Source organism: Aotus nancymaae, unplaced genomic scaffold, assembly GCF_030222135.1.
Source record: "Aotus nancymaae isolate 86718 unplaced genomic scaffold, 86718_ANA_hifiasm-v0.15.2.pri h1tg000032l_0, whole genome shotgun sequence".
In the NCBI taxonomy this organism is placed as follows: Eukaryota; Metazoa; Chordata; class Mammalia; order Primates; family Aotidae; genus Aotus; species Aotus nancymaae.
In genome coordinates this window covers 27,371,240-27,396,215 of record NW_026988445.1, presented here as the reverse complement: position 1 = coordinate 27,396,215, position 24,976 = coordinate 27,371,240, and the positions used below count along the sequence as shown (strand labels likewise).

General features: G+C 34.7%; 1 protein-coding gene across 8 annotated transcripts in view; it reads left to right on the top strand.

The window, feature by feature from the left end:
* Positions 1-24,976, top strand: part of CEP170 (centrosomal protein 170) — a 125,164-nt gene that overhangs the window by 55,672 nt on the left and 44,516 nt on the right. For 4 of the 8 annotated variants that reach the window (XM_064383662.1, XM_064383661.1, XM_064383659.1 and 1 more), the window contains exons 8-10: positions 8,190-8,666; positions 13,019-13,182; positions 13,369-13,662. In XM_064383662.1, coding sequence (XP_064239732.1) covers positions 8,190-8,666; positions 13,019-13,182; positions 13,369-13,662 — 935 coding nt within the window. The remainder of the gene's footprint in view (positions 1-8,189; positions 8,667-13,018; positions 13,183-13,368; positions 13,663-24,976) is intronic. The other 4 variants (XM_064383665.1, XM_064383664.1, XM_064383663.1 and 1 more) reach the window with 2 other exon arrangements.

The following is a 24,976-nucleotide window of genomic DNA, read 5'->3' as shown; positions in this document are numbered from 1 at the left end:
TCTATAGTTTTATTTCTTAAAATTTTGATTAATGTTTTAATGTAAAATTTAAAATTATGACTGATTTTTATGTAAAATACTTTTAATATCTTTATAAAGCACTTTTATTTAAAATATATTTTACAGTTTAAATGAGATATTAAGATTTGGAAAGTAGATGAATAATGTAAGTAGGCATTTTAAGTATATAAAAATAATTATTAAAATATATCAATTACACCAAAATAGTAGGTACTAATTTTGTATTTTTATTAGATCCTCAGCATATAATCATATTTTTAAAATAAATTAATTTGTTCTTTGAGATGGGGTCTCACTGTGTTGCCCAGGCTAGTCTTGAACTCCTGGACTCAAGCCATCTTCCCACCTCAGCCTCCCAAGTAGCTGGGATTACGGCACACACTATCTCATGTCCAGCTTAATCATATTTTTAAATGAAAATTCCCACTTTGTTAAGAAATGTGATATGAAATTACAGATTCTTCAAAACCTCAGTGTGCTAATTTTGATGAGAAATGGCAGCAAGAAGATTAGTTGAATTTGGCAGCCAGAATGAAAAAATAATTCTGGGTCAGAGTTTCAGATTAATAATCAAGGAACATATTTTTGATACTTCTGATATTGTTAATGGAGTGGTTCAGTCCATAAACCAGAAAATCAAGACTTCCAGGAAATAAATTGAGGTATCAGTTGCCACATAAGGACCTTGCAAAGACATGAGAACAGAAAGATGGAGCAGCCAGCTTTTGAGATAACAGCAGATAAGGATCCAGAACTGGAGGAATTAAGTCCAGGCACCTGGGATCAGTGTGGAAAACTTAAGTCTGGCTCTGAGGCAAAGATAAATTTCATGAGAACTCTTGTCAGTTTTCTACTTTTCACCCTAATTCCACGAGATAAATAAGACATTTTTCTTAGCTGGAGAATAAGAACATTGATTCTGTATGTATGCTCTAATGAATACAAGTCTAAGAAAGCTAGCATTATCAACTTGATCTTACAGTGCCCATGGCTGAATTTGTCAAGTTTGCAAATAAATTTCCATCACAGCTTTATTGTTTCTGTCACCAGCAGTTTTCTTCATGCCCATGCGCAGAAACAGTATTATTTAACATGCTTTCAGATGTAAACAACAAATGCTACCTGAGACTAAACAGGAAGGAAATTTACTGGCTCACGTAACTGAACCCCATCAGGGTTGTTCACTGCAGCATCTCAACAATGTCGTCATCAGCCAGGTAGCTTCTCTCTATCTCTCAGTCTTGCTCTTCAGAGCGGTTGCAGACTGAGGAGTTTACCCTCACTCTCATAGGCTACCTGCAGTAGCAGTAAGGGGTACTTGCTGCTTTGATCACATCCAGCAGAAAAGCGAAAAGGTTACTTCCAGAAGACCTCCAAGAATTTGGAAGAAGAACTTTGCCAAAAGTTCTCAACATCTCTTTCATCTCATTGGCTTCTCACAGGTTCAGGAGAGGGTCACCTGCTTATTTCTGAACCAGTCCCTAGCAAGGCAAGTTAGATTATCCTTAAACCACTCTTGCTCACCTTGAAGCTGTGTGTGGTGTGAGTTTTCCCCTAAGCCACATGAGCTATGTCAGGGAAGAGTGGATACCAGAGATTTTTGGAGTCCTTTTAGGAGGGAAGAACAGGGAAAGGATATTGAAAGAAAATCAAGGATGTCTGCTTTATTGGTAAATGTTGTGTGTTCCCTTCCCTTCTCCTTGTCGGTCTAATCCTTACGTCTCTTGCCATTCCCCATACTGCCCTGGTTCTGAGTCATGATTGGGCCACCAACCTCCTGGTTTCAACCCTCCTGCAGTTTATTTTGTATAACACATTTAAATTGATCTTTATTGTATTTGTTCAAGACACTACAATGCCTGTCTTTTGCCTGCCAAATAGATTTTAAACTAAGTTTTATATGTCAAAGTTTTCTAATTTGTCCCAATTTCCATGGTCAGCCTTATGTCCCATTACCAGTTGTTTGAGTGCTCTCTCCCAATGCACCCCCCACAAATTGTGCTAATTACCACCTGATCTTTTCCCACAGACATAAATACACACATACATTAGATGATACAGAGATACATTCCAAATGATGTCTGTCTATTTATTGTCAGTATGTTACAGTATCATTCACTATATTGTGTGTATGCCTTCTCCCCACAACTAAACTATACATGTCTTATTCAGGTACCACATAATATACTGTCATTGTGCACTAGCCACCTAGTACTGAGAAGGGGAATGATTTACCAATTAGATGATTAAGAAAACAGAGCTGAATTTAATGATCGCCAACTCTGAAAATCACTATTATAGTAATTTTATCTTGCCATTAAAATTTTAGCCCTCTTCTGTCACACACAAAACAGCTTTTGAATCTGAAGCACATAACTTCTAACAGACAATGAAGTGTATCTGTAATTTTTGTACAAAAGACACAACCATGATTTATAGTAATAGCTTACACTTCAGTAGTGTTTACTTTATCCAGACATTCTTCTAAGTGCTTTATATGCATTTAATTACTTAATTATCACAGCAGTATCTAAAGATGTAGTTACTGTAATTTTATAGATAAAGAAACTGAGGCATAGTTAATGTACTTGTCAAAGTCACCCAACTACAAATAATGGAGCTGGGATTTGAACTTAGATCGCCCGACTCCAGAGTCCACGCTCTTTACCACGAGCAGTTTTAATATTTCAGCCATCATTACTCTTGTAAACACACACAATCACTCTAAAAGAATATACTTCATAGGGTACAAAGATTTAAACAAACACTCCAAAAACAAATAGGGCTAAAAATTGATTCCTTCTAGTTCAGCATAATTAATTTCAAATGTGAAGCATCCAGCAGTACTTTCATCTATATGAATGTAACTGAATTCTCAGCCTGTGTGCCCTTTCTGCTGGATGATCAAAAGCTGTCTCATTATCTTGGGATTCTTTTTGAGTTATAATTAAGCGATTTATATATTGCATCAAATTCCTTAAAATGCTTTGTCAGGTACAGCTGATTAATAATACCCTTAAGAGATTCCCACTTGCTTTCTTATGTTAGTATGAGGATATTACTGTTTCAGACTTATCATTTGCAGCTTTTTAAAATATAGGATGAGGGAAACAGTTTACTGCCTTGAAATAATTTATAACGCCAGCAGAAATTGTAGAATCAGATTTGCCAAGTGTTCTTTAATTTGATCATTTTGAAATTAAGGTATTTAAAAAAATTTAAACATTCTTTTTGAAGTTTCAAATTGTGGAATATATCTGATTCATTTAATAATTTATGCTGTAAGCATACTCTTAGAGAAAGCAAAAAGCAATTTTCTTTTCTTTTTTTAAGATGGAGTTTTGCTCTTGTAGCCCAGGCTGGAGTGCAATGGCACAATCTTGGCTCACCATAACCTCTGTTTCCTGGGTTCAAGCGATTCTCCTGTCTCAGCCTCCCAGGTAGCTGGGATTACAGGCATACGCCACCATGCCTGGCTAATTTTGTATTTTTAGTAGAGTCAGGGTTTCTCCATGTTGGTCAGGCTGGTCTTGAACGCCTGACCTCAGGTGATCCACCTGCCTCAGCCTTCCAAAGTGCTGGTATTACAGGCATAAGTCACCATGCCCAGCCAATTTGCTTCTTAATTATTAATTTCTAGAGTTACATTCCAGAAAGGATAATAGAGTGTTTGCTACCTAGTAATTTTTAACGTCCCTCTCTGTGGGTTCATATATATCCAGAAATTCCTGAAGACTTGCCGTATAGCTTTAAAAAGCCTGGTTTAAGCAAATATTAATTTCAGAGCAATTTTGTTCTCCAGAAATTGTGTGAATATTTTTAATCCTATTAAGACAGAAAATTTGTCCTCAGTTTATCTACAGCTATGCTCTTCTGTCTCCTAACTTGGTTTCAACAATTGATTTAGATTATAATTAAAAGCCTTTAAATGTTGCACATATTTTGAAATGGCATGTGCAATAGTGAGTAGTAGATTTTTGGCTCTCTTACGTTGATTTTTAATCCAATGAAACTAAATTTGAAAATTTTCAAGTTGTAGCTCCTTTTAAGCAAAAGGAATTTCCCAGTCTTCTTGATTTGAAGTACTTGGACAGACTAGGTTGGATAGATGTCTTAAGCAGAATGAGCTGGTATAATTATAGTCTTTGTCATCTCAAATAAGTTTAATATTTCATTGAATGTAATACAGAAGAATGAAAAGAACATTTATTCTGGATGAAATATATTTTAAATATCCCTTATAATAATATAATGTGTTAAGGTAACACAGTCATAAAATACCTTAACATAAGCAAACATTATCACCAATTGCTCTTTGATTTAGATACACAGAATTAATTCTAGCATAATCAATCATCAAATAATTTTTTTAAATCTAGTAATTGAGATTAATAATATATTAGTCTAAATACTATTTAGTTTAATTTGGCATAGCAAAATGAGTTTTGAAGATAAATGAATGTTAAATTTTCTAAATTCCAGAATATGTTCTGTTAATGCTATGAGGGAGGAAAGGTGTTTTATTTTTCTACGTTGATTGGAAAAACCCTTAGAGTTTTTCTATTAGGTAGTTCTCAAGTGTAGTTGGACCACACTTCATCTGTTTTTTGTCAACTTTAGGGAAATGAATCCTTCCACATAATGAATTTTGCAGATGATTGAACTTTACTTTTACAGTTGATTTTTTTTTAAGTTTATTTCCTAAGTTTCTATTAAATTCATTACCTCTATCACCATTTCTTAAGCAGAGAAGGTTGAGTATAATTTAAAATGTTTTCTATGACTCAGAATCGTTCATCATCAATATCAGTATTATTATTGATATGTATCAACAATAGCAATATCAATATTATTGCAAATCAATCAGTTATATTAGCAGCATAATAATATTGATAGTGCCCTACCATAATGTCCTACGGAGACTTTGTAGTATATAAAATTGTTTGCCCTGTATACTGAATGGTACTGGACTACCATGTTTTTGGGGCCATTTGTCTGCTCTTGTTTTTCATCTTATCTCTACCACTTGACTTACTTCTTAGTGCAGTTTGTCTGTCGTTAATCCTCTCTTTTTTTTTTTTTGAGACGGAGTTTCGCTCTTGTTACCCAGGCTGGAGTGCAATGGCACGATCTCGGCTCACCGCAACCTCTGCCTCCTGGGTTCAGGCAATTCTCCTGCCTCGGCCTCCTGAGTAGCTGGGATTACAGGCATGCGCCACCATGCCCAGCTAATTTTTTTTGTATTTTTAGTAGAGACGGGGTTTCACCATGTTGACCAGGATGGTCTTGATCTCTTGACCTCGTGATCCACCCGCCTCAGCCTCCCAAAGTGCTGGAATTACAGGCGTGAGCCACCGCGCCTGGCCAATCCTCACTTTTGTACCCTGCCTGAGATTTGCTACATGTAATCTGAGTAAATAGTAAACATCTCTCAGTGAAGATCTTAACTTTATGAATATTCAAGTGTAAAGTTTATGAATATTCAAGTGTAGGCATTGTCATATCTGTCTTGGGTTTTTTAGAGTTAGGTTTTGCTATTAGCTTTTTGTCTTCCTGATTCTCAGCTGTTTTTGAAGGTTGAGGGGGAAGCATTTATTTGTATACTTGCTCTGTGTCAGACTTTGTTCTAGGTAACTTAACATTATCTTATTTAATATTCATCTCACTAAATCTTCGCAACACTCTTACGGGAAGATACTGCTTTCTCACTTTATGATGAGGAAAACGAGGATGACAGACTGCTTAGAGATAAGAGTTATCTGATTTCAGATCTTGTCTGGGCTTTGCACGAAACCAGGCTGCCTGGTTGTGATCATCAGATGGGAACATGCTGCCTTTCCATTCTGTTGTGCTACTTGACTTGGTTAGGTACTTGATTTCTAGATGAATTAGATATTAACTTGTATAAGTCTCAGGTTTCTCATTCTTTGAGTAAAGGCGGTTTTGAAGTAGTACTAGCTTGGGAATGGTAACCTTCAAAACAGTGCAGGGCAGTTGTTGATCTCAGCTGTTTCAATTCATGAAACATGTTAAAACGTGTCAGTATTAACTGTGAACTTTTTTTGCAAGGGAGGAAAATTGAGATAATATTCCTTTGAATCATGAGCAACAAGGGGTTGATAAGTGCTATCTCCCTGGCCAGCTTTTTTGTGTTACTTGCTTCATAGCTGACCCACATCAGTTTTATTTGGCTATCTGTGTAGTGGTATTAGAAAACTACCACCTTAACATTACTCTGTCACCTGAAGGATGAGCAAAGCAAAAACTATATATATATATCTACATGGGGTGAGGGAGAGAGGACAGGTTTATGAACCAGTTGTACTGTATGGACTTGAACAAGTACAGTATGTTGTACTTAGTAAAAAAAAAAAAAAAAAAGCCTAAAAAAATAGAAAAATTACATGAATGAACTATTAATATATGAGGAGTAGTTAATACATTTTATTCTAATGGAAATTTTAACTGACATGACTTCAGAGTAAACACTCAAAGTCCAGGTGAACATTTTATTTTTAAGAAAAAGATAACTCTTTAATCAAACTTTTTTTTTAAACTTTAGGTCATGTTGTATAAATGTATAATTATTTCTATGATAATGTAGAGTTTTTCCAATACTATTCTTTCATTTTCAGTGATAAGGAAAACAGGATTTTGAAAAGGATAATTTTTTACAGTGAAAATTATAATATATTCTTTAATATTACATGTTCTCTTTGCCTCCTGTTTAGATTTTTTTTTGACAATTCTTGTTATTATCTTTATTGTGAAAATGGGGCTTGATGTCTTCAGTGCCCTATCCCACACATTTGATTACTACAGGGATGTTATTGTAGCATTCTTCTGTAACCTAAAAGCAGTCAAGTTTTTTTTATTATATTCAGACTACTGTCAAGAAACCAATTATAGTACCTGACAGATCCCACTAAGATTTAATCTTTGTAAGGATGTTTCAAAAGACCAGATGCTTCACTAAATTAGAAAATGTTTGGAAACAACCTAGTCTCTGTGTACTGCCTTGTTTTTCTAATACGTTGTCTGTAAATGATTTTTCTATCAGTCTGTTTAAAAGCAGAATGGATTCTTGACCTTTAGGGAAATAAATCTCATTTGAACTTTCTCTTCATCTTGATAATGGACATGCTTCTTTTGCTTCTTCAACAACAGGACAATATCATCTTTAATTTTTTTTTTTTTTTTTTGCATTTACGCTATCTAATAACATACTGAAAACATTTTAGTTACCATTTCCATTTATGTGTTTTATTCATAAATGCATCTATTTTGTACTTTTGTATTAGATTCTGAGGCAATAGAAGAATAGTGATAGTGTTTCAGAGTTGCTTGCTCCTTCTGCCAACTCATGTTAATCTGAGGTTTACAGTTCAGCTTTCCTCCAAGAATTGTTGACACTTGGGCACATTCTGCTGTATAGAAATGCAAATTGATTTTCTTCCAGAGTTATTGTCTGGAAACTGAATTTCCTATTTTAACTTTATTTAACACTGCTGCTTGGATTGCAAACCACACGTTTTAGTCTTTATAAAATGTTTGTTATCTTCTTGCAAGGATCACACTTCATCAACATCTTTGTCATTCTAATAGTAATGTTTCTGAATGTAATGGTGAAGAATGGTAAGTGGAATCATTATTTCCAGAAGATCCCTTACATATTTACTTTATGTTTGTATTCTCATTTGAGCACCTATTCTCCTTTGGAACACTACCTGTGTTCATATATATTTCAGATATCTCATCTTGGTGACTTGAGAAGGAAGTTCATGGTTTTTCTGTCACTTTTTATATATACATTGAACATGCATCTCCATCTGCATTTGATTTTAATTCTTTTGCACCTTGATGAATTCTAGATCTGAGTTGGAAAAAATATGGACCTAGCTATGGAAGATCCATTTCTTAACTGCTTCGTTCTCATTTGCCATTACTACTGCTTATCTTGCATCCCCTATTGGTAATCAAATAGCATGCTTATAACGAAGATTCTTTCTTCTCTGTGACACTTTTTCTGTGCTATAAATGCCACTGGGTGATCTAGACTGTGATCTGCCTTCTGGTTCTCATGGAGTAGTACACATGGCCATTACCAGTCTCCTTCAAGTACCAGAAGCAATCAAATATTTTGAATTTTCTCTTATTTTTCTCATTAGGGTGCAGCATAGATGCCAAGCAAGTTGAGGAACAATCTGCAGCTGCAAATGAAGAAGTACTTTTTCCTTTCTGTAGGGAACCAAGTTATTTTGAAATCCCTACTAAAGAATTCCAGCAACCATCACAAATAACAGAGAGCACAATTCATGAAATCCCAACAAAAGACACACCAAGTTCCCATATAACAGGTGCAGGGCATGCTTCATTTACAATTGAATTTGATGACAGTACCCCAGGGAAGGTAACTATTAGAGACCATGTGACAAAATTTACTTCTGATCAACGCCACAAGTCCAAGAAGTCTTCTCCTGGAACTCAAGACTTGCTGGGGATTCAAACAGGAATGATGGCACCAGAAAACAAAGTCGCTGACTGGCTAGCACAAAACAACCCTCCTCAGATGGTTTGGGAAAGAACAGAAGAGGATTCTAAAAGCATTAAAAGTGATGTTCCAGTGTACTTGAAAAGGTTGAAAGGTAAAGTGATTTGATCATTCAGAACTTCCTATTTTATGATAAAGGAAATCTAGTCTTCAGTTACTATACTACTAGTAGAGAATTACATGGTAGAAAACGTTCTGCTTTTTTCAAAGGTTATATTTAATTTTAAAACTCAACAGGAAGCCAAACTGCCCATGTCCTACTTCCTCATTCAGAATAATCTTTCTTCATTTCGTTGACAAAACCAGACTGGATTTATGAGCTTATATTTATGCTGTAAAATATGTTTGTTTTTCTTCCTGGAAATATATAATTTATTAAGTTCACCAGTAGAATTTTCTAGAAGACGAGTTCCATCATTTTCTTGATTTAAGGAAAAGATATATTCAATTCTGTTCTCTATTATGATCAATTTCTAGATTTTGAAAGAAATTTTAAGCCATTGGGTGTGAGCCAAAAGTTCCACTTGGGTAATACAGTCACATCGTGGATGGAGTGCTTTAAAGTATTCTCAGTGGTTACTCATAAAACAAAGATTTTTGGTTTAGAAATATTTGATAGGATCTATTAATCCAGTTTAAAAATTTTTTAATATTCAGACTTAAGGAAAATTAGAGTTGAATGTTTATTTTTGAAATAGTTATATATACTTTATTTCTGTAGAACTTGGCCAAAATTAGCAAAATTTGTATGTTTATACATTTATGTATCAGTTTTTTTCTCATTGGTTTTACCAATTAAATTTATTTTAGAATTAATTGAATATAGATTTATGTTACTCTATCTTATTTTAATTTAACAAGCTTTCTATAAGGAAAATGACTTTGAACAAATTGTGATTACATGTTTATCTGACCATTCTGTCACTATATTAGGAGTTTTTGTGCTCCTAATACTTCATCTGGTACTCAAGCAGGTGATAGGTACTCATTTGAATAAACAATGGGTAACTTCTCTGTCAGTGACAAGACTAGGCCTGATTTAATCTATACTTTATGCCCTGGCATTCGAACAAGTAATGAAGAAATAGTATTCGTATACTTATTTCTGATTTGCTTCTAAGACATTTCAGGACCGTGAGATGATGTGATTACCTAATTATTTGTTGGAGCCTATTATAATATTTAATTATAATTATCAGCAATTACCTGGCATATGTATTTTTGAGACATGATTGTGACCTTCTGGAAAATACATAACTGAGACATTTTATTTATATTTATATCATTTATATGTATATAGGTTAACACTCACAAATAGGCTTATTTATATGAATCAGATAAATAATATTGATATTCTAGTACAGTATAAGAGATAGCTGAACCTTGAGAATTTAGAAATAACTTAGACTTTTTAAAACCACTCTTAATAAACAAAAACTGAGGTAAAATATCCTTTTGAAAGGTAATCATTTAAAAAATACCTTTATTAAACCCATTTATATTATAACTTATTTTAGTCATTATAACTATTTTCTGTATTTCTGGCTATTATTTTTAAGCCATTATTTTAAAACATTCTCTTGTAACAAGGCCCATTTGTGGACCTAATTCCAAATAGAGGTATTAATGTTCACATGTACACCGTATCTGTATTTTGATGATTAGATATTTTAAGCCCTTACTAGAAATTATGTAGTCATATTACTATCGTCCTTTAAAGTTGATTCATAGGTAGACATATATTCCAGTATGGTGACATGCAAGAACTTTTCTTTTGGATTTACCTTCAGACCATTTTACAAGCCATTCAAGATACTGTTTTTGTGAATATAACTCATTTTTGATCCAAGATAGATCCATTTTACTTTTCTAGACGTATTTATAAATGACATGTGAGTTTCTCCAAAAGTCAGAGCTTCCATCGTTAGATAACAATTTTCTATGATTTAGGATATAAAAAGTATTTTGCCAGACTCTAAATAAATGTAATTATAGCAAATAATAAAAACTTTACAAACATTGGGTTTTCAGCAACTGTTTAGATCAAAGAATTGAAAGTAGGCAAAACAAAACTAAAACAGAAAACTTTGCTCCTACCATCAAGTGCAGGTACTTTGGGACAGTGAGGAAAATAAAGCCCATACACTGTGACCCTTTAGGAGACTTGCCACTTCTTTGGCTACAGCTACTGACTTGTTACAGCTAAGGTATCCTAAAAATATTTAAAGGACTCCAACATATTTAGGCATGGTTAATGATAAGCAACGGAAAGAAAAGAATTTGGTGAGGAGTGTTTCCTAGTGACCTTTTTGTTGGGTAGAAATAGAAAATTGCGGCTCTGATGAGATGTTGACTTATATAACACTGAAAAATACAAGAGGGAATGGTAATTTTCCAAAAAAGAAAATGACTCATCCATAAGAAAATTTTTGAACTACAAGTTATAGGAAAGATATTTGAAAGGGCCTGACACCACTAAGTGCCAAACTTTATGTATTGGAACCAGAATTAAATTCTGCGAAGATAGTATTTACATTAAAATTTTTGAGTATGTGTGTGATCTGGGTTTTTTTTTGGTGCAGCAAATACTGGAGTTTGTTATTTTCAGCTCTTAGAAACTGGATTCCTTTCCGATAGAGCCAATACAACAATGAAATAGGTTGTAAAGTGTAGTGTTTTTAATGAAGTCTGTGTTTGAACTAGTGAGTTTATTTGGGTTTGCCTTTCAGCTGCTGTCTGTTATTCCTGGCTTAGTTACCTGAGGCAGAGATTTCATTAATTAATCCCATTTTTTCTTTTCAGATTGCATTTTGAGTAGTCAAGAATTTGAAGAAAGATCTTCAGATTTGTTGTCATATATGATTTTTATAGTATTAATCACTATTAATTTGATAGAAGTGATCTCCATATCACCTTCATTTTGATCTTATTCACTGTCTTTGTTTCCTTTGCCTATCACTTTTCCGAGACTGAACCCTTTTGTATGTGTTCTGCAGTTCTCTCTTCTGTGTCTTCTCACTTGTTTTATGTACCACATTTCTATAACTAGTGCTTCTGGGTTAAATCATTAGGACCAGTTAGTAATCTCTAAATTCATTAGGAACAACCTATAAACATTAGAACTCAACTTTTTCCTTAGACATATGTCATTCACTTCTCCCACCCTGCAAGTTTTTCATGTCTGATCATCATTTTGTTTGGTACCATATTATTCAGTGGGTGTTCACATTAAAATTTGTAGCCCAGGTAAATTTTAAAAATCAGATTAGTCCTGGAAGCATTAGAATGTACCTTGTTGAGTAAATTCATTTATAGCCAAAGAAGCCTAAATTCATTTATAGCTAAAGAAGCTTAAAATTCATTTAAGCTCTGATTTGTGATTTCATCTAAAACATGCATAGAATAACTCTTGACTTTATAATAATTTCATGCTATAATAATACAATATCATTTGATTATTTTTATCATACACTTTTCATTTAGGTAATGAGAATTTTAAATCAGGAAAAAAATAATTTTTGTGTTGTCAAATCCAAAACCTGACAGAACCATGAGGAGTAATTATTTCGTGGCTTTTTCTTGCTCTAAAATAAAAAAGCCTTTGTTAAAGAGGTGACCTTTCAAAATTCAAATATATTCCAACCTGATATGCTTCATGGGGAAGATATCTGGTTATATTTAGCACCATGCTATTTGCCCAGTAGGTCCTTAGATCTAGGTGGAGATTTCATAGATGACTCTTTTCATTGATAGACCTCTCAGCACACTTTATTTAACTCTTTGAAGCCACTAGAGTGCAAATGCAATTTTCAGAAATTCTCATAGCCAGAAGGATATTTGAAAAAAATTGTGCAATGATTAGTGGGGACTACAAATTCGAATCTTTTTGATAAAAAGGAAAAATATGCTGAGCTTCTAAAAGTATTGAACATCAGTGAAACAAGATTCATCACATTAAAAAAAAAGATTCATCACATTTTTATATTTGTGTTCTTTTTTTTCCTGTTAACAGTAAGCATTTCAAGTGGCATTACCCTTTTTGTTGTGTTTTTTTAATCTCTAATGCTAGAGTCAAATCTTTTATTGCTAAATAAGGTGTATAATTTGAAGGCAGAATTAATGTTTATTGATGTTATGAACATAAATATCCCAGAGATAGAGCATCGATTATGTATTAAGACATTGATGAAACATTATAAAGTTAAAATTTGGAGAAAGAAAGGCGATCTTATTCAGTTGTTTAAAAAGGACCTCATTGTTAGTTGATAAAATTTGAATGTAACCATTGCAGTTGAGCAAGTTTGCAGAGCCTGTTACTGAAGAGAACATATGACTTTGGATTGAAAAGGAGGAGGGGAGCAAAACAAATAGCACTTTTGTATACGAGTCTAATTTTCTACATGAGACCTTTTCCTTCTCTATTGTGTGGTTTCTTTTTGTGTCCAGGAAATAAACATGATGACGGTACGCAAAGTGATTCAGAGAATGCTGGAGCTCACAGGCGCTGTAGCAAGCGTGCAACTCTTGAGGAACACTTAAGGCGCCACCATTCAGAACACAAAAAGCTACAGAAGGTCCAGTCTACTGAAAAGCATCAAGACCAAGCTGTTGTAAGTCAAACTGCTTTTATGATTGCATTCTTTGATGAAGACAATCCCAGAAAAAGAAGGTCATATTCTTTTACACAAAGTGCGGGAATCTTGTGTCAGGAAACTACATATTCAACACCACATACAAAACTTGAGAAAGCAAAATCTCCAACAGCAGATGCCAAAGTGGTTTCTTTGTCTTTACAGACTAGCTCTGCGCATCACAGAGGGGGGCATGGTGTTCCACATGGGAAATTGTTAAAACAGAAATCAGAGGAGCCATCGGTGTCAATACCCTTCCTACAAACTGCATTATTAAGAAGTTCAGGGAGTCTTGGGCACAGACCAAGCCAGGAGATGGATAAAATGTTAAAAAATCAAGCAACTTCTGCTACTTCTGAAAAGGATAATGATGATGACCAAAGTGACAAGGGTACTTATACCATTGAGTTAGAGAATCCCAACAGTGAGGAAGTGGAAGCAAGAAAAATGATTGACAAGGTAAATAATTGAAATTTGAGTGTGATCTTAGTTGTTGTGTGGTGTATTTGACTGGTGGAAATTATTGGAGAGCCAGCATGAGATGTCATACTGTCGGTGGTACTGGAATTTTAGGGTTTTGTTAGGGAACTGCAAGACTAACAGTAAGACCTACATGCTTTGTGCCGATATTCTGAATTTGCCTGAGTTTCATACATAAAGCCCTGTACATTTAAAAGGTTTGGACCTTTTAAATTTGTGTAAGTTAAAGATAGGTTTTAAAAAGAATGCACTTTGGAAATTCTTACTTTGCATTTATTTAAAAATAAAAAGAAGCAACCAACAAACATTGCTGTATACATCTGTTAACGTAACTGTACATATTAGCCAGTAATAGTTAACCACAGATTTCCTGCCTACTGATTTCGTGTTGGAAGCAGATGAAAATACATGTTTTAGCTTTGTTCTTTGTCCTTATTTTTTCTTAATTTCTATTCCCTGCTGTCATTGGTGACAGAAGTATGTGAAAACAAATCAGTTGTTTATGATTTAGTTTACTAGTTTAGACAAGTATATGCCCAGTTTTGATGGTTATCTACATTTCAAGTATGTTCTTTGATATTATTGGTTGGTGTATATAAGGATTGTTGCATGGTTAAAAAGTAATTTTTCTCAATTTTGCAAATGGTGATGAAAGGTTGACTTTAGAATTAGCTATTTCAAGGTTATTGCAAAACAACCTAATATTTATTTAGGTTTTGCACCAGCCTTATATTTATTTACCTCTTGCAAAATAGCAGTATCAGTTTGACTAAACATGAATCTTCTGTCTGAATTATTGTTACTCAAATGCGCTGTGTGGGTTACCAGCATAAATATTGCTTGGAAGCTTGCTAAAAATGCAGCTTCTTAGGCCCATCCCATATATACCAAGTCAGAATCTACATTAGAAACAAGCTCTCCAGTTAACTAATGTGCACAGTAACATTTGAGATGCACTCATTTAGATGATGAGTTTCTGGAATGGCTTCTCAGGGAGGAGGGCAAGATAAGATAACCCTCTGAGATGCAGGAAAAATGTTAGAACTTACATTTACTTTTATTTTTATATTTTAATTTTTATTTTGGAGTGTGTTCTCTACTGTATAAAATCTCTTACTACGCTGTAAGAGAGTACATATAATATCTAAACATACATTTATCAAGGAGTAGATGCTTAAAGTTTACCATTGGGCTGCACAACTCCAAACTTTTGGAGATCCATTGTCTAGGAAATAGGTGTTATGTGAGCAATATTATAGTTGTTAATAAGAAAATTATAGTGTTTAAGAAACATCTAATGTTTCTTAATGACTGAGCATAATGATTGATGTTTTCCCATTAAAAGATTATTTTGCATTGAAGGATTATATATATTATATATATGTGTATATATGTTACAGTTTAAGAACATGGACACTTGTAAGCAGACAGATCTGGGATGAAATATAAACTTTGCATGTACTAGTGTGTGCCCTTGGGTAAATTAACCCCTTTAAGCCTCAGTTTGTTTTATCTCTGAAACAGAGGAGATAACACTAGATTATAAAAAGACTTCAATAAAACATATAAAAGGCTTATCACAATACCTATCTTATTATATTGTTTTATAAATGCTACCTTATTATTACTGTTATTAGGAGTTTCCACATTTGAATCTCTGTATTTATTGACAAATCCCAGAATATTCTTTCAGCACTGAAAGGGTCAAATGTAAAACCAAGTGAAAGTGACAGCGTGAGGGGCTAGCTTGGCCAGGACGGCAGAAAGCCAAGAAAGAAGTCATTGTAGCAGATGAAACTCTTCTGGAAACTTCTGGATAGAGAGGGTGGCCACAAAACCTGGTTTATACCTGTTGCCTGTAATTATCATAAGCATCATTTTTTTATTCTCAGAGTACATTTTGATAGCAAATTATATGGTCACACTATGGATAGACAAACCCACGACTTTAGAACAGGAGTCATTTAAAGGAATAACGGTAGTATGTGACTAGGTACATAATTCAAAGTCATTCTTAGTTTGTATAAACCAGAAAATGAAGCTAAGACCATATTGCTGGGAAGAACAAGGCTCACTTCATTATCTTGTGACTGCCAAAGAAAAAGAGCTGAGATTCCATTAGCTTGAAGCCAAATAAAGCGTAAAGCCAAATTTTGGCTAATTCAAGTCCAGCTCTAGGGGAAACAAAAGCATGGAACCAGGCATCATATGTCTGAGTAAGGTGAAGTAACCTGTGGGTGTGAAGAAAACAAAGACCAACAGCCAGAAGGAAGGCATAAAAAGCATTTTGGGAGGATAGGAGTAGATACAGGCATCATATCAAGTTGCTTGGCTGAGTGTTGACATCTAGTTTCTCCATTTTTAAGTTTGGGTGTGTGGGATGGAACTTGGGGCCATCAGCTGTTACTTGTCTGAATTTAAATGTTCTTTGGTCCTGGAAACGTTCATGTGGTCTAACTCTTTTTCACTTCATCATTTGAGAGGTGTTCTATTTCATCGATTCATTTATTTAGCAACTTTAATTCAGCATTAACTGTGTGCCAGTCTTTGTGTTTAGAAGAGGGTGATTCATAATGAACAGACTGAGTTCTTTCTCTCAAGAAATAACTGTGTACTGGAATAGAAATACACAGCTGAAAACCAAGACTTTAAAAATAAAGTTTTTGGAGGAAAGCTACCAGTAGCTTCCAAGAGGAGATCTCAGGTCTTCCTCAGAGGACATTCCTTCCTCAGAGAAATCTTCAGTCATCCAGTTAAAAAAAAAGGTAGTCACTGTCATTGATTTGTTTCATTATAATCATAAGCTTTATTACTACTTCACTAGTTCACTGTTTATTCAATTGCTTCCCCACTCCCATTGGAGAGAGACACAAACAAATGTAAACTTCATGACTGTAGGAACCTAGTACCAGCATATAAAATGTCCTTAATACTGCCAGCTGAGCTAGTCATGAAACATGTAATTAATCCCATAACAGCCATGCTAGGTAGAGTTTTCCAGAAATGTGGAACAGCCTATTCAAAAGCACAGGAGCACACATGACTTGCTTAGAGGACCACAGTTACTTTTGAGGAGATGAGATTGGACTCAGTATTGAAGTTCTTTGCGTATCATGCTAAGAACTTTAGGTCTAATGCTGAAGGCAGTGGGGAATTATTGACAGCATTTAATGACAATGGTCATTAAATAGAGCAATGACATGGTCAAGTCACTGTCAGAAGTGTGAAGTGTGGATTGAACAATCAAAATGCCAGAAGCACAGAGGGCAGTTTAAAAGCTGCTGTCATGTCCAGCAGTCAATCAGTTAATGTGTAGGTCTTAGGTAAGAGGTCTGGGCTAAAAATACAGATCTGGGAATTACTAGACAATAGAGGATAGCCGTCTTAGTATGTTTTGTGTTGTTATACCTGAGACTGGGTAGTTTATAAAGAAAAGAGGTTTATTTAGCTTACAATTCTGCAGGCTGACAAATTCAAGAGCATAGCTCTGCATATGCCTAGCTTATGTTAAGGGCTACATGCTGGGTCAGAACATGGTAGAGAAAGTCATAGGAGAAGTGGACATATGCAAAAAGGCAAAACAAGAGGGGCAGTTTCACTTTATAACAGTCTATTATAAAGCGGACTAATCCATTCCTATGAGAACAAGAACTCACAAGACAGCATTCATGTATTCGTGAGAGATCTGCCTTTTTGACCCAAACACCTCCCACTAGGCCTCCCCTCCCAACACTGTTCCACTGGCAGTTAAACTTCTACATGAGTTTTGGCAGGGACAAACCACATCCAAACCATAGCAGTAATTGAATACAAAATAAGAGATGAGATCAACCAGAGAAAATGTATAGGGTGAGAGGAAATAAAGTATGAAAATCTCAGCAACACCAGCATTGTCGGACAAAGGAGAAGAGCAAAACAAAGGAAACTTAAAAACATCAAACAAAGGAATCAGGGAAAACCAAGAGAATATGTAGCATCTTGGAATCAAAAGCAGAGGTAAGAGAAGCCAGTAAGCAGCAGTATCACATGATACACTAATGTTAACTATGATGAGCACAGAATGCCTTCTCAGTTTTTCTCCAAAATACATTGTAATGCTTGGTCTAAAGAAGATGAGCAAACTGTTTATTTGCATCTTATCTTGGGAAAAGTGCATAACATTAAACTGAGATTTCTTTAAAGAGATGACCAAGCTAAACTGCTGTATCCTGATTTTTCTGTGCTGGTAGTAGAGAAAAGATATTGAGCTACCCGGCTGGGTGTGGTGGCTCACGCCTGAAATCCCAGCACTTTGGGAGGCCGAGGTGGGTGCATCATGAGGTCAGGGGTTCAAGACCAGTGTGGGCAAGAGGGTGAAATCCTGTCTCTACCAAAAACACAAAAAAAATAGCCATGCATGGTGGTGGGTGCCTGTAATCCCAGCTACTCGGCAAATACCTGATATTTATAAAGACCTTAAGTTTTTCATCTAAATTTACATGGAAATACACTATAAGAAAGTGCTATTGACTGCCGAAGGCATTTATCTTTCATAATAGTGATAATCTCTCCCAGACCTCTCTCCCTTGGTCTCTCTGATAACCACTGTTCCATCACAGTACCAGTTTCTTCTCTCCACTCTTTGATCAAAAGAGATAACCACTGAGGCAAGAGGAAGACCTTGTCGGGGTTACTTCCTAGCCTCCTAAGGCAAATAGGAGAAACTTGTGATAAGAACAGAAAGCTAAACATTAAAGGAACAAGAAAAAATATTGATCATTGTGGAGGGCTTGAGGAGCTATCTTTTTAAAAGAAATATTTCTCCTCATAAATTTCATATCTTAGACCAACTATGCTAGATACTTTTCTTGTCCTGAGTTTTGATTCTTGTTCATTGTGTCAATATATCTCCCCGCAAAGGCCTCTTATTAGCGTATTTTCTTCCCTCCTAGGACCTGGTCACTGCTGGTTCTATAGGCAACAGTTGTTAGGGAAAAATCTAGAGCCAGGAGACGTATAACAAAACTAGAAACACAGGATAAAGAACATTTACAGCAGTGAGTCAAACAGCTCAAGGAAGTTAGTGCTGAGAACCTGGATCCTGGCGAAATATTCCAAACCCTGAAATTCACAGCAAGATTTAAGATGAGATCCAAGTAAGAGCCAGGGAAACAATGATAAACCAGAATCAAAATCTATGTAGACATTGCTACGTAGAACTCAGAAGAAGGCAGTCTGTCCGAAGCCCACTCAAATATAAAACTAGATGTGCATGGGAACTCAAGTAGGAGATCAAATAAGAGCATTGGACAATAGGAGAAGACTTTGATAACAGAGTCAGTATTTTTATTTTTGACTGAGCAATTTTTTATATATATATATATATATTTAATTTCTACCAGGAGAGTTTTACTTTTGGTTTCTCTGATCAGTTCTCCTCAACCTTTCTTGACATCTGCTGTCTCCTTCCTAGGTATAAGAAACCCTCTCCTACTATGTTAATTTCCAGAACTTCACGAGGGAACCCTCACCTTTTATTCAGTCAGAAGCCTAACATAGTATGTTTGCCCTCATTTTCCTTTCTCTACTGTTGTAAGAAATTCTATTTCTTTTCCCCTTTGAGGAACTTTCCATTTACTGTGCCCTCAATCTAATATGCTCCTCCTTGTGTTTTTGGCGTGCCTACCTTCTCAAAATTCATTTTGTTTATTCCTTCCATATTTTTAATTGTGGAAAATATATATAACATAAAATTTTATTTAACATAAAGTATATATATAACATAAAATTTACCATGAAATATGTATAACATAAAATTTTCTTAGTAGTTTTTAAGTGCAGAGTTTAGTGATATTAAATATGTTTATGATGTTGTGCAACCATCACCAACATCCATCTCTATAACTTTTTGTCTTATAAGGGAAACTCTGTATTCATCTCATAATTCACTTCGAAGTGGCTTTTACTGACCACTGTATTTAAAGTAGCTCTGTCATTCACTTCTTGTATCTCTCCATCAGATTACCATGTTCTGTTTTTTTCATAGAACTCACTTCCATCTGGTTTACTTTCTGTTTGTCCACTCTAAGATGATGTTATTTGTCTTGTTCACATCTGTATCCCTTGTGTCTGGAACAGTGCCTGGCATGTAATAGATACTCAATAAATATCTTTTGAATCAATGAATTAGAAAAATTTGTGACATGCTTTTTCATTTGTTAGTATTTGTATATGATTCATTGTATATTGGCTAATTTATTTCAATGAATGTATAGATTGATGAAATCCAGCCAGGCCCCCACAAAGAAATTTTTCTACATTTTTGTGTGCTGAAACTAGTTTTGTATCTTGATTCCAAAAATAACTTGTTAAAATATATAGTTTAAAACCTTGTATGTATCATAAGCTTAGCTTTGTAATATTAAACATGAAAGCTGCAAAGATAGATAGACAGACAGGTAGATAGTCTCAGAAGAAAAAGAAATGTATAAATTTCAGGAGAGATGCCTTGATAAATAGACTAGACTTAGCTTTGAGTTCCTAGCAATACCTACCTGACAGCTTCCAGCTGGAAAATCTGCTTTGCAAGGAAAGGAGAATATGATTATTGATGAATAGCCAGATTATATGGACTATAAGAGGGAATGCATGACAAGGAAATGGACCATAAGGAGTAGAGAAATTGGACATTTTAATTATAGAGGCATTAGATGAGATCTAGGTGTAATTTGGAGATATGAAAGAATGAATAGAGAAAGATGTAGGAAGTAATAGAAGGGAAGAGATTATGGATATAAGACTTGTAAGGAATGGGGAGAATCAAGGACACAAGGTAGATTAAGAGGGAAGACAAAGATTTAAGAGCATGTTTTCACCAGAAAGAGGAGCAAAGGAAGAAGATAGAGTCCCATTTAAAGAAAGTATGAGGTAAAATTCACATAATACAAAATTGACTCTTTTAGCCACTTAAAATGTATAATTCAGTGGCTTTTAGTACATTCACAATGTCATGCCACCGTCAGCACTGTCTTAATTTCAGGGCATTTCCATCACTCCAAAACAACATCTCAGATCTATTAAGCAGCCATTACCCATTCCTTCCTCTCTCAGCCTCTTGACAGCCACTAATCTGCTTTTTCTCTCTATGGATTTGCTTATTCTGGACATTTTATAGAAATGGAATCATACTATATGTGGCCTTTTGTGACCAGCTACTTTCACCTGAAATAATGTTTTCAAGGTTCATCCCTGTTGTAACGTCTTTCAGTACTTCATTCCTTTGTATGGCTGAATAAATACCTCATTGTGTGTGTAAACCATCCACAGATGGATATTTGTGTTATTTGTTCCTTTGGCTGTTGTGAATAACACTGCTATGAATGTGCATGTACATATATTTATTTGTGTAACAGGATAAATTATAAAATGTCTCTCCTGACCCCCTTTCTGAGCTCTTCTGATAATTTTGTCTGACTTTTAAAAGTTGATTAAAAATATGTGATAAAAATGGCAGTGCTAAATATTCAGAATAATTTATTCCATTGAATTTTAAGGGATTTTTCTTTTTAAAAGTAAAGTTAGATTTTCATGGAAAATTACAAAAATAAATTCTGCTCTTAAATCATCCTGATTTAGTTCCTTGACACTAGTGGCTAGAATTCTGCATAATTCTTAAAGTAATTTTGTGTCAAATTATTTTCATGGGCCACGGGAACCTCTGCTATTGATTTGATCTGAGACCCTGCTCTCCTTACCCAAGAAGTCTTTGCTCATTGAGGAGAGAGATGTTCTGGTTATCTGAGGTTGAAACTTCAGTACATTTTTACTTGGCCACCTTGATGTGATTGATATACTAATACAATACTATTTTTCAGTTGTTACTTTAAGATTGTAGAAGTTAGGTATTTAATCTGCTATTATATTTCTCATTTCTGTGGGAAGAATTCTGAATTCCAACTGATTTGGATATTTTTTAAACTAATAAATTAGTATATTGCTATTGAATTGTCATTTTGCTCTACATTGCATTACTGTATTTTTATGCCTACATCTTACCCCATGGCCCTTCTCTTCCTTCACAATGGTCTCTACTTTCTGTCACAATCAACAGGCTTCCTGTGTCTGATGTTAGTAAATATAAATTTTGACCTCTCTACAAACATTGAATAGATGGGATGTTTATCCCCACAGAAGTTGACCTTGTATCCTTCATCCTCACCATTCTGGTTTCAGAATTGGACACTGTGGACTTTCTTAGCACAGACTGAGCTTTTAAATAATAATGACTATGATCATAATATGCTAGTGAAAAAAATCAGAGTCAAACTTTTCATAGGTTTGGTTTGTATTGTACTAATTCGTTGTCTGGAGAATGTTTAGTCTCTTTTAAAACTAAAATTTAAAAATAGAGTTTGTTTCTTATGGATATTTGGTTTTAACTACAGAACAGTCCTGCATGGTTCTTTCAGGTGACATTCTGTTCTTTTTTTAAGCTCCTTTATGAGACCTAACCTCCTCAAAAGCATACAGATTTTTTTAATCCCCTGTAGTGGCTAGACAAGTAGCCTGTGGATAGTAAGTGCCATTCCCCAGTAACAGGTTGTTAAAATCATTTACAGTAGCCACTGAGCTTTGGATGTGAAATCCCAAAGTGAAATACCAAGTATCATCCGTATGTATTCAGAAGAAAAGATTGTTTCATGATTGTTGGAGTGGGATAGGGAGGGAGGTACGGCTTCTTACCTCAAGCCTAGAGACCACAGGGGAGGGGTCATGGCCCACTCCACAAATAGAGGTGTATCTACTTGGATAAAGGGAACTGTAGGAGAGAACATGTGAAAGCCACTTCCTACCCCCAGTACAAATGAGTTGTCTTTAAACATCTGCTGGGCCCAGACAGGTCTGTGTGCAAGTGCAAGTTCACAAAGACCTTTTCTATTCCTGTCCTATTTCACCTTCCTTTGTTCCTACTCTGGAAGAATTAGAAACTGACTGGCGAACTTGGGGTGCAAGCTTCTGTTAGAGAGGAAGTATAAAAATTAGGTATCTCATCTCTTTCCCCACTGTGGACTTCTAGCCTACAGAAGCTCCTCGCTGAATGAGAGACCTGGCTTTTGTACTATCTCATATTTGGGATTTTGATTGAGAGTAGATCAGTGTGAGGAAGGGAAGAGAATCATGAGCCTAGAGCTCACATTTGAAATACCTTTGAGCCTTCCAGTAGTTGGGGTGACTGGTGAGCAACCAAGTATAGTTACTGAAATGAAGCCTTGGATGTTCCTAGGTGAAATCCCCTAGGAACAGAATCTACAATGAAAGGTGAAAAAACCTAGCATACTTGGTCTTGATTTTGAGGAGCTCTCAAGTTCTGTACAATTATTAGCTCTTCTGTCAGATTGTAGGTACCTTTTAGAAGTGTGAAAAGTACACTAGCTTTAAGTATATAGACAGTATAAACTTTGTATTTTCATTTTCGTAGAGAAGTTGTCGCAATTGGATGTTTTTCTACTCTGACATAGAAACGAGTAGATACGGATGTCAATCTGGACTGGTAGTCATTGCTATCATTAATTTTTCAAAACGCTCTCAAAACGGATATGAAATTGGAAGGCTTCTCTTTCCATACTGTAATAGGTCAGGCCCTACCACTGGTTTGGAGAAGAAATAATTGTTATTTACTTAATAATGTACGTATAGCTGTCTCTAATGCTTTAAAAGGAATCTGTCGAACGTCATCCAAGTATTTTTTGTCTGACTTCAGCTCACAGGATTAGTTCTTCGTGTGTTTTTTTGTTGTCATTTCAAAGTGGTGTCAGAAGTGCTTTAGAGAGGTTCATGAGATTTTATTTGAAACTGCTCGTGCTTAGATGTTTGAGGAAATCAAGTTTTTAATGTGGATAAGAATAAAATATTAATAAATCAGAAAATCACTTAAGGTAATGTCTAAATTACATGTCAAAGAGATGCAAAAATGCAAGTTCATGTGGTTATTTTTACTTTCAAACTTGAGTTAGATTTTCCTTAGTAATTATAAAATAAGGTAATAAACTTCAGTAACATTAGAGTTTAATTACTTGAGTTAGGAGTTATTAATTTTTTTAAAGACAGACACAATTAACTTGAATACCTATAATTTGCTTTCTTTACGAATGGGGGCTAAAGGTAGAGGACACAGGTAATACTCTGGTTCTTTCACTGCTGTTAAACTTAACTCTAATGTTAAGTAAACTGAAGCAGGTTTTTGTTTTTTCCCTTCTGTACACTGTGCTTCCATGTTTTAAAATTCACACTTGATTTAAAATTAACAATATATAATTTGCCCTTGAAGCAAAGATAATTTAAATATTGTGGAGTTCAAGAGAAAATTAAATCATAATTCTTGACAGCTATAATGTTAGAATTAAATATGAAGTAATAAGGCCATCTAGTGGTAAAATTTTCAAGTTTTAGTGAATGAGAAAGTACGATATCTGTTTCACTAAATGTGAACATTAGAACTTACTGTATAACTGTACTATAAGACCATTAAAACTTAATATCTAGAAAATAGTTTAGCCTGAGGTAGTTTCCCCTTATAGTAAATGAAGGCTCTCTGGTTATATCCTAAACATCCTATCTGCAAATTGCTCATTCAAAGATTTGATATTTTTCTAGATTGTAATAATCAGAGCCACAAACAATAACTATAAAGAATAAAAATTGGGGACAAAGTAGAGACTTAATAGCAGAATAGAATGTTAAAATTTATACACCTAAAACTTTTCCAATCTATTCTGCAACATCCAGGTCTTGTTATTTGCCAGGAAATGAGTAAAACTTGGGTCCTGCCCATAAAAAACAAGCACACGATTGTTTTTGTCTTTGTATTTAGAACTTTTCAAAAATGTTGAACATTGACAACTTGCTTTTTGAAACAGTTAATCTGACTAAATAGGCCTGGAGCTTGTATTTCAAACAAAGGTTTTTAAGTGGTTATTAGGCAAATACAGTTTGAGAATTATGCTATCCAATATGTCACAATTATACAATAAAATGGCATCTTAGAAAATTATATGTATGAATTTAACACAGATACGTGAATGTTAAACATTGGCTTGGGAAGGAACAGATAAAATGAGCCACATGTTTAGAGTTTTTCAACAGGTATCACAAAAATAATAGAGCAAAGAAACAAACTGAAAACAAACTGAAGAGATACTATTTTTTTGTAACTCTTTGCATTATTGTAGTGTTTAACGTTACTAAATCCTTTTTTCTTTTTTTTTTTTTTTGAAACAGGGTCTCACTGTGTTGCCCAGGCTGGAGTTCAGTGGCG